Genomic DNA, 10,739 nt, shown 5'->3' with positions numbered 1-10,739 from the left:
TTATTGAAGATAAAATTCATTTATTGATGCAACATAATTTATTTAGATAAGTATCAATGAATGCAAAAGAGGAGAGGAGATAATTTGTTGTTTAAGTGTTTTAATTACATTCGCTAATGACCTTTTCTATCATAACTGCACGCACTCTGTCTTGTATTTCAGTTTGCGTTTTGCGAGGATGAAGAAGAGTGTTTTGTGGAAAAAAATTGTCACCTGTGTATGTGAAAGGTACGTTCGTACCGTATCACGAAGACAACACACGAAATTGGTCCTTCTGCTGAAGGACCTCTGAATCTCATCTACAACCCGAGGAACGTTAATTCAATGGAAACTGAATTAGCCGGTCTCGGACGAAGATTTTTTCCATCCTGTAAAATAATAGGCGAATAGGCAATTTCGTTGTGCCTATTAACGTCCCATTAATAGGCACAACGAAATTGCTTCATCAGCATTTCCAAATAACCCAACCCTCTAAATAAGACTGACTGCTGACTCACCTTCAGCCGAAATGTCTTTCTAAAGTTCTTCGAGGCCTAGAAGGAAGTCAAAACTAGATGTCCACTACTGCTGGTAGAAAATCAAGAATAGTTTAATAAAATAATAAGCACTGAGTGTAAAAGTTCGCTACAAAAATATGAAAAATAAAATTCTTCAAACTTTGACTGTGCTATCCGATTCTAATTGTGTAACGAAAAGTCCTACCAGGCTTCAAAAACTGTAAGAAGATATTTTCGGAATTTTAAGTGTCAAAGGAAAAATTTATTTTATTACTTTTCTCTAAAACAACAATGGACGCTTATTATCCTTTTACATCCTAGAGTAATATTCTTCCAATCGAAGGAAAGGGATCCTAAAAGCGACGTGCGTTCAAAAAAAAAAAAAAAAAAAAGAAGATACTTTTAAACAAATAATTACTTATTTCGACTACTGCTATGCTCGCATCTCTTTCTTTTTTATCCTCATATTTTTGAAGAGTTGATTTTAATCTAATTATACAGAAACAGAAGTAAGAGATAATGTTTCGAAACCTCAGTGGAATCCTACAACCGACACAGCAGAGACGCATCGTACGGAACAACCAGGGAGCTTCTATCATGCGGGGTTACAAATTGTTGAATTTTATTAATGGAGTTGAGGAGTCCTTAGGGGACCACTTTTTTAGGGGAGGAAATGTCAGAAGCCAAGTGCGCTACGTGGAGTTTTGGGTCGCGCGCTCAATGCCACGTTTCAGCCAACCAATCAGGAAGAAATGGTGACAGGCGCGCGAGGGAAAGAACGCCCCACCTCCCCAGGCAGTTAGATAGCAAGTGACACCGAGGACTGTGGAGCAATTGGTCGTCGCCAGGAAGACTCGGTGTCCAAGAGGACTCGAACGGCTTCCTGTGGCGCTAACACGCGAACCGCCATATAAAAACAGCGCATGTAAAAGTCTCGTGCCAGTAGCACGTGCGTGTGCAGAAGTTTCGTGTTGCGAACGTTTCGGGTGCTTAACACGGTGGCGGAAGAAAACCTAAGCAACGGGAAAAGCGGGACAGAATACTACATTGCTTAAGTGATCTCAGTGGCACAGACTTCCCTCTCTATAGAATTATTATTGATACTTGGAAAGGTACGTATGATCCAAATTCTACATATTTTTACTGCTAGAAATAGCTCTATTTGCAATAGTAGAGAAGGCTCCAATGACATATTACATTTATTGCCTTCAATGATGCTATTAGCATGACTTTGGATGATTAGGATACATATATAATCTTATTCGGGCTGGGAACTTATATGATAAGAAAGTAATTGCTATGTCATTATTAATTTTATAATTGAAAAACCAAACAACTGTTGTTTCTTTTAAATTGGAGGAAATTACTTAATAGATATTTGATTTAAATAGTACACATTCACTCCCTAATTAAAATAATATTCATGGATAATAATACGGAATAAAATATTGATTCAAGAATTATCTGATATTATAATTATCTAGTGAAGAGTCGATAGTTGCATGAGATGAGAGAAGGATAAGTCTTCAAAAGAAGTATTTGTATTTTGTGTAAGCCTTCATGTGCTTTGCTTTAGCTACCTCTTTTAATCCCTTAATTAGGAGGAGTGTGAAATATGATTATCTGAAGAGAGAGAGAGACCTGCAAGGATAAATGCCAAATGCTCCAATAATCTAGAGCAAGAATGATGAAATGACAGTGAATATAAAAGATCATGAAAATTTTAATAACCACATTAAGTTCAACTTAAAGAACGACTCGATATACTCGTGTGTATGGATGTAAGTGCGATGCCACATTCCATACTACGAAAGGGAGTGAACCACGAAAACTTTATTCAAAACATAAGATTATTGGAACATGTGGTAAAGTTTATCTTCTTTTAGTCAAAGTAAACTTCAAGGTAACATATATTTCAATAATATTCACTCCAAAATTTTAAGAATTTTGAAGTATGTGTAGGCAGCGCAAAGGCAATGGGCGAAACGAGAAATTTTTGGCTACCCTGAAATGAATTTTTGTTGTGTCTGTGGACGTTTTCTTGGGTCCCCTAGCATTTCGATCCTTCAAAGCTCATCCTGCTGAAGAATCTCAACAAGATACTTCCGCGAATGCGCAGGAGGGATTATCATTACATCCTGAGGATAAGCTGACTTCTTTGTGATAGTCTTATCCAAAAAATTCTATCAGAGAATCCACTAGAGGCCAAGCATATTTTCAAACTGCTTTTTTAATGATTCAAGCGATTTTTATAAAGTTGATTTCAGAAATTATGCGATGAAATTAATGTATCGCACAAGTCGCTCTTTTCAATGCAAAACTTTACATTAATAGTTAAGGATTAAGTATAACAGTTAAAATTAAGAACAGAATACTGATTCATGAATTCTGAAATAATAAAAAAAGTCAAAATTCCGAACTAGATAGTTTAACTGAATCCCTAAAACCGGCATCCATTGATACGTAAATCAGTCAATCAAAGTGCGGTGATTTAAATAAAATTTTTATTTAAATAAATCTACGACACAAGTGAGAAATCACATATAAAAAAAACAAAAACAAAACAGCAACCAAGTTCTGAAGAAGCAAGAAGTTGGATGCAAATTGATTCTAATTTAAACGTTGTCTTTTTATTAGCGTTCTTTTTTGATGCTGAAGTTATGGTACTGTTGGAATTTTAGAGGGGTAATGTATATTCTCATTAATTAAAACAATATCAACTAATTATATGTTTCTAAATTGCAGGGGACTTCTTGCTTTCTCAGTATTTAGTTCAATTTGTTCCAATGAGATTTTTAAGTAGATATCATTGGTGTTTTATGAATGAAGTAAATAAAACAGTCGATTGTTCAATAAATTGCCGAAAATGGATTTTAATGATGAATATAGTTTTTCTGATTTCAGTGTTATCAAGAATTCTATCCTTACTTTGGATAAGTAATGATATATTTAAACGAATACAAATTGTTATTTTCTAAGCAAGCAAATATACCAATTTCCATCGGTAGGATGAAGTTCCTAGGAGAGGAATAATACATATACTACTCATGTTTAACTTTTAATAATTGCTTCTGTATGGTACTATAATCAAGACATTCAGATTATCGGCATGGAATACTTTGACCTTTTAATTCGTGGAAACGGTTGTATTCCTTTGTTTGGTTAGAAAATAAGAAGTTGTATTCACTTACGTATATTATTCCTTATCCGAACTATGCGCTCTTGACTGTAAAATCTTATTCATTGTGCCAAGCGAATTATTTCTAAAAATAATAATTGTATCCAATCAACTCTTACTCTTCTATAGCTTAGTCTAAACAGCGATGTGCACCCTTTTGTTAAATATAATTCAATTTCATCGAATTATGTTAATAAAAAATATAAAATAAATTCCTGAGTCTTTTCAGGAAGCCGAGTGCGGATCTCTCCTTGGAAGTTGCTAACAAAAACATTCACACGCCGGAATAACAGATATTGACAATTCCCGACGATGGAACCTGCGCCCTAAGTAAACATGTACGTAGCAGACGCCTATAAGCGATGCTTCTTCACATACCACAGAAAGCAACAGACATACGCTGGCTTCGTCGGTAAAATAAATTATTTGCTTCTTGCAGGGAGGAAATGACATTTAACTGTTGGCTGATCTTCTGTAATTAAGAGAATGTGTTTTCATTTCCATGATTTTATTCAGTTTGTAATTGATACCTCTGAAGAAACTCTGTTATTTGAAAGCTTAAATTTCTCTAGCCAACAAGCTGCGGGTTCGAATCCCATAATAGGCATGGATGTTTGTTATTGTCTTTAAGGAGGGGGAGGGGGTTAATTTCATCGTCATGTGTGAGATTCCCCTCTCTTTGTTGGCTTGAAAAGTTGAATGTTTGATCTCTAGAGCGGGATTATTATATAAAACAAAAAATATATAAAATGAATACAATTTCGCTGCATCCATATCAATTGGTTTCTGTACCTAATTTTATAAGAAGAAAATTCTCTTAACAAATTTATGTTAGTCGTTAAAGAAACAGTTTAACCAAATTTTGAGCCTTCTTTTCAGTCTATGAAAATCGGATTCAGTGACCTATTTTCTTTTGTAAGTTATGGGGAGCACTTCTCAATGTTCATCGTTGATGGGATACACTATCGACACACACGCGAATATTTGCTATTCATCAGATTGTCCGTGAGTGTGTACGTCCTCATACAAAGACATTATATATTTTCTTCCAACAAGACGTATATACGTTACTGCTACACTCCAAGTGTAGCAGTAACGTATATTTTTTTTTGATTTATAAATGAATGTCTAGCATTTCGTTTTTTTTTTTCCTCTCTCTCTCTCTCTCTCTCTCTGTTTTTTTCCCTAACAAGTTTTTTTTTTCCTGTTTCTCTAAAATATCCTGATCAAGAAAACAAATTACCAAGATTAGCACTTTAATTTTGTAACTTAATTTGTACTTAATTCCTGCAAATATATGTCTTATGCAGTGATTGCGCAGCGTATCCAGGGAATTCCTCCTTCCAATAATCTCTCCCTCTCTCTCTCTCACATACACCATACACACACTTATGATACCGATTTATCACTGATCATTTTAGCAAATTTTTGGTTGTGCTGTATTTTAGTACTCACTGATAGCATAACGTAGATACTAGTAAAAAAAAAAAAGGGCAAAAGTAAAATTTAAAGAGCATTAAGCTTGCCTCCCCTGAGGAAGCTCATGCATACACCACTGCCTATATTTTTTAACTCTTCTCCGGATATAATATTTCTCGTCGATAACTGACGAGCTTCAAGTTACTACGCATATTTTGTGAAGCTCTTCGCTGATGAATACTGCAGAAGAAAAAAATGAAAGATTTCCATTTATGTTTTCTATTTTTTCTTTGAAGCTAGAAGCGAATCTACGTAAGAACAGATGAAAAACGAAACATTAGATTACGACTGAAGACCTCAACCACTAAATCGAAATGTACAAGTCGAATGACGAAAATGGGATTTTTAAGAAATGTTAACGATAAAATAACATTGCAGACAAAGGAGATTAAATGTTAAATGAGAGAATCTCTTTCAAATTTATCGCTTTCGATTTCTAATGAACATTATCTGTTCATTTCTATTTAATTTTTATTAAAAATTAAATAAAATCCTTTCTACAGCATTTGCTGCCATAGAGAATAATAATTATCTTTTAAAAACAAAGCTTGTAGAGTGCGTTGTCATATGCGCTGTAATCAGTTCGCCAGCCAACAAAATCGTATCAAACAATAACACAGGACTGAATAAACGTTTTTAAGAAACTTAGTTTTTTTTTTTTGTTTGTTTTTTCGCAAAAATGGGATGATAATTACTACTCATTACTTTAAGAACAAAATGCCTTGTTCCCTGTACCAGTGACCCACGCAAAGGAGTTTCCTTTGAGTGCTGGTGATTTTAATATCACGTCCAGTGATATCGCACTGATTGCCTTAGCCCCCCCCCCCCCCTTTTTTATTTATTAACAGTCATTGATACATATTAATATCGCAAATGAGCCTGCAATGACAACAACCTTACCAGCTGCTTCATTTCCGTTCTTTATCCTTGCGCTAATCGAATTCAGAATGACAGAACAAAGTGGAGTATACTCACGGTATTCAGTTAGTATGTGTGTGGTCATCGGAGGGCGACAGATAAACTCCGAAGATTAAAGCAGTTTTTCAAGCCAAGTTCATATCGGTATTCACCAGGAAGCTAATGCAGATAAATTCTCCAAAAACACCCTCTCACTCACTCACACACACACACACACACACTACTGGTCAGCGTTGCTATCACCCATTGTTGTCAAAACACTGAGCTAGCAACAACAATAAGAAACGGAAAACAACCACCCCATCTGCCAACACAGTAATTACAGTTCCTGTATGAGTGCTTCTCTGGGTAAAAAGGAAAAACGTTCGAGGAAGATTCATGATTTTATCAAACTTATGCTCTCTAGGAGGGTATTGCATTTCCGATTTATGTCCTATGAGATTTATTGATTTTTCATTATGTATTCATCGTAAATTTATCGCCATGTTTCTAGCGTAGAACGAACAACTTGTCTCAAGACATACATTATAATTCGAACGTCTAAAAAGAGATAAATATAAGTCTAGAAATTCTTATCTTAAAAGCACTGCAAAATTCCATTAAATGGAACTCGTAATTTTATACGAACAGATATTAGACTTCATTGATTAACAGGATACACACACAATTTTCTTCAAAACGATTCTCGATGAACCATGATTTGACTCTTTTTTTTTTTAATATTCATGTTTCTCATTTCTCTCCATTTTATATATAAATTCATATATCGAGCTAACCGCAAAAAAAAGACTAAAGCGGGAATTATGAGCTACCGAAACGCAGACATCTCAAATTGGAACCCACCATTTAAACACCTATCCTGTTTATTCCGATGAGTACTTGTCTTGAGATGTCCATTCTAGAACGAGAACAGTTCATCTATTTCATTCCCTATACGCCATAACTTATTGAGCAATCTAAATATAATCGAGGGTTTCAACTGTTTACATAATGGGTTGCTTTCAATTTTTCCTCTTACTTGGATAACTTTGATTCGGAAAGGTGAATTACATTAATCGTAGCTTTGCACACACACACACACACAGTCGATCTATCTGGTCGTATCGAGTGACTCTTTCTGTGTGTTTGTGTGTGCGTAGGTGCATATACACCACTGGTTGCCAAGGTATTTTTAGCCATAATCCCTGCACCAGTAAACAGGATAAGAGGTCCACTATTTCCTGACTCCCCCATTTCGTTGTTGTGGAACATGTTTGTGGTCCGGTTCTTTGAGCCATGGTACCCTCTCACACCACTGGTCACTGAAACATGGTTGACATCAATGGACCGTAAACAGCGGGAGATAGGGTCATCTTTCTCTCTCTCTAGACTGCCTCTCGCAGGAGAATGAAATTGGTGGACGAAGCAGTTATTGTGACGGATCTCTCAACCACTTGGCAGGGAGAGGTCTTGTATTTGTAGATAGGTCAGAAAACTGATACTATTAAGTTCACCGTAATATGAGTAGAAAGCGATCGGGAAGTGGCAGAGTTAATCTACGACAAGGCGCGGTCAGGCAAAGGAAAACCTAACTTAAAAAATAAATAAAATAAAAATACTTGGACATTTTTAATACTGAAAGAGCTTTTCCCTTGGGCAGTTGCGAGGATGTAGTTGGCAATTACGGACAAAGCAAGTAAAGTTATGTCTGTATGCGCTTTGCTTTTCTGGCTGCTTTTCCTGTTTTATAGGAGACGCTACCACTTTAGTATGAAATCGGCCAACGAGCCTTCAGATGGAAGGCTCGTTGGCCGATCAACCCTTACAAAGGTTTTTCGCATCTTAGACGGGATTCGATCCCAGGTCTTTTCGCCCGAAGAAATATCGCAGATTTTATTCTTTAGATGGAAAGACCTGGAGTGGGTTCGAGTTCTGTCTAGGAGTCAAGAAATATTTATAAGGTTTTCAACTGAAGATGAGTTAGCCGGTCTCATGTGAAGAGGGTGGGGCTTTCTTTCAATAAACTCGAGTTTTTCATCCAGCCAAACAGCCAGAAAATACATTCAACAATTAATAAGTTGGCCTCACAGCCTTAGTTGTTTATATATATATATATATATATATATATATATATATATATATATATATATATATAATATACACACACACACACAGAGAGAGAGAGAGAGAGAGAGAATTGTCATTTATTATGCAGTTAAGCCTAATAGTATATTAACCATATGGGATTTATTTCAAGTAGCAAAAAGTTCCATTTTATTCAAACAAACGATTTCTCTACGATTGTCCTAAACTCACGCAATATATTTTAGGACTGCACTCTACCAATTTTAGAAACCAAACAAAACTTGAACACCCAATCTGTAGAAACGGAAAGACGTTCTCTGACGAAAATCGAAATACTGATCTTTCTCCCAATGAGAATGGTGCGGAAGGCATTGGGTGCGAGTAGCAGCAAGGGAGCAATCGTGAAACGTTTGTTCTACAAACGTTCGAATTGTTCGAAAAATAATCGAAATTGTTCTACTAATGTAGAACAATCAGGACGTAGGTTACAGAATAACATTGCTTATAATTCTAGAAGAAAACTTAGAAAATTACTTGCTACTATTGAGTTAGCCACAATCATCTTAATAATTGCAGTTAAGCGTTTATTCTAAGCTAAGTTTAAATGTCTTTGTAATTCTCCATTTTTGTGTATATGATTTGCGTATAAAATGAAAGATGAAATATTCGGGGAAAAGCGAACCAAGAGATTGTAGACATTAAAATTCAACTTATTTAAGTTATTTAATTGAAGCCTTTCGCTCTTCATATAATTAGTAATTAAAATTAAATTTATCCGTGAAATTTTTATGATGTTGTTTATTAGCGGATGTTTAAACTAGCAACATGTTTGGATTTGGCATAATAATATAAAATAAATCATCCATAAATAAAATGGGTACAAAGTCTTTCAAATAAACTGTTCAAATAATTCAGTATTGTTTTTTTTTAATATTAATTATTAAATAAATATGTTTGAATTTGTGTTACTGTATGTGCATTACTTAAAATAACTGATTTTTTAAAACCATAATTTCTGAGTCGCTTTCCCAGTGCATATTTGTCTCTCACGATCTATTCTACTTTTCTGCTTTCTAGGTGGCCCTTATAAATAATGACTGCGGAGACGCTGCGTTCTCCTTCCACCGCAGCTCAAGCAGCCGTTCTTCGCTTACAAACAGTCGGGCAGGGTGCTGCCGTGTCATCTCCCGCTAGGGTCAACATGCTCCCTGTGAAGGTCAAGATGGAAGCAGCACACGTTCCTGTGGCGGTCAAAATGGAGCCACCCCACCTTCGGTGGGACGGCGAGGAAACTTCCGACCCTGCAACGCCGAAAGAAAGTTATGAAGCGTGGATGGACGATGACGTCGATGACGACGACGGTTTCGATGACGGTGATGGAGAACTGTCGTCATCGGACAGTCGACTGTTGTCAGTTCGCGGAAATGACACCGAGGATGTGAAAGCCGAATCTGTCTCGACCGGATACGGAGACAAGGTTAAAAGTGCGAAAGGAAACAAGAGGTGCCGTGAAGCGAAGCAGGACGACGACAACGATGACAAAAGCTCCGCGAAGTCTGGCACGCGCAGGAAGAGGTACACGAAATCTCGGTCTCGTAATCGAAATCCCGGCTGCGTCGTGAAGCTGAAACGAAATCGGCGTTTGAAGGCGAACGATCGCGAGCGCAATCGTATGCACAACTTGAACACAGCGCTGGATAGACTTCGTTGCGTCCTCCCCACTTTCCCCGACGACACAAAACTGACGAAGATCGAGACTCTGAGGTTTGCTCACAATTACATCTGGGCCCTGACCGAGACGCTCAAGATGCTGGACACGAAAGAGAGGGATGGCAAAGGAGATGCCCAGAAGCAGTCTTACTCCACAGAAAACTGTTCCCTAACGCACAGTCAGGAGCCCGGATCCTCTCCGTCCTCTTCTGTATCCGTCCCGGCGGCATATGACTGTCTCGCCTCTTCAGTCCACGCCAGCACCACCCCAGCATGGCCAGCCGGTTCTTGCCATCCACCTTTTTCCTTAAACGCATCATATTCTACGATGGAATTCTCAGATTCGTCATGCTCGGGCTCAGAGTGTAGTTACGTCGCTTACGATACCCTGTGATGTTAACAAACACATACACAAATGAAATGGTCGCGATTTCTCTAAGTCAATACAATAATAATAATAAAAAGAACGATATGACTGCAAATAGCTGACAACATAAACTGAAAGGTTGTCAGTAATAGAAAGAGAGCAGTGTTGCTTTATTTTTGTGGTCAAACTTCAGGTATTCTTCAAAGAAAGCAGTGATAATTCATTACGCACTGTCTGAAGATTTCTTCAGCGCCTTATAGATCCTACAGGAAATCATGTTAGACCTGTGTTGTAATTATATAATATATTTATAAAGTATTTTTATTTTGATTCCTACATGGCTTCAATTTATCAACACACAATCACTTTCTTAAGATCTACCATTTATGGAACCTTCGAGATAAAATTTGGAATAAATATAATCAGGTGAACGGCCATTGTGGAGCAATAGCCTAAAGTGTTCCGTACATTAAACACTTTAAAGCTATTTCCCTTAGTTGAATGCATTTAAAATAAAATGTCATTT

General features: G+C 36.7%; 1 protein-coding gene across 1 annotated transcript; it reads left to right on the top strand.

Moving 5' to 3' along the window:
- Positions 1 to 1,471: 1,471 nt before the first annotated feature.
- Positions 1,472 to 10,321, top strand: LOC150104285 (uncharacterized). The gene is made up of 2 exons (XM_090396892.1): positions 1,472 to 1,609; positions 9,214 to 10,321. The coding sequence occupies exon 2, from the start codon at positions 9,230 to 9,232 to the stop codon at positions 10,238 to 10,240; it is 1,011 nt and encodes a 336-aa protein (XP_090253018.1). The 5' UTR covers positions 1,472 to 1,609; positions 9,214 to 9,229; the 3' UTR covers positions 10,241 to 10,321.
- The last annotated feature ends 418 nt before the right edge of the window (positions 10,322 to 10,739 follow it).

The sequence above is a fragment of the Typopeltis vanoorti genome, chromosome 8 (genome assembly GCF_054136105.1).
Source record: "Typopeltis vanoorti isolate ZY-2024b chromosome 8, IOZ_Tvanoo_1.0, whole genome shotgun sequence".
In the NCBI taxonomy this organism is placed as follows: Eukaryota; Metazoa; Arthropoda; class Arachnida; order Uropygi; family Thelyphonidae; genus Typopeltis; species Typopeltis vanoorti.
The sequence above is the reverse complement of the archived record's forward strand: the minus strand, read 5'-3'. Positions and strand labels throughout refer to the sequence as shown.

Coding starts and splice junctions, on each gene's coding strand:
- LOC150104285 (XM_090396892.1), top strand. CDS start 9,230: ATGACTGCGGAGACGCTGCGTTCTCCTTCCACCGCAGCTCAAGCAGCC.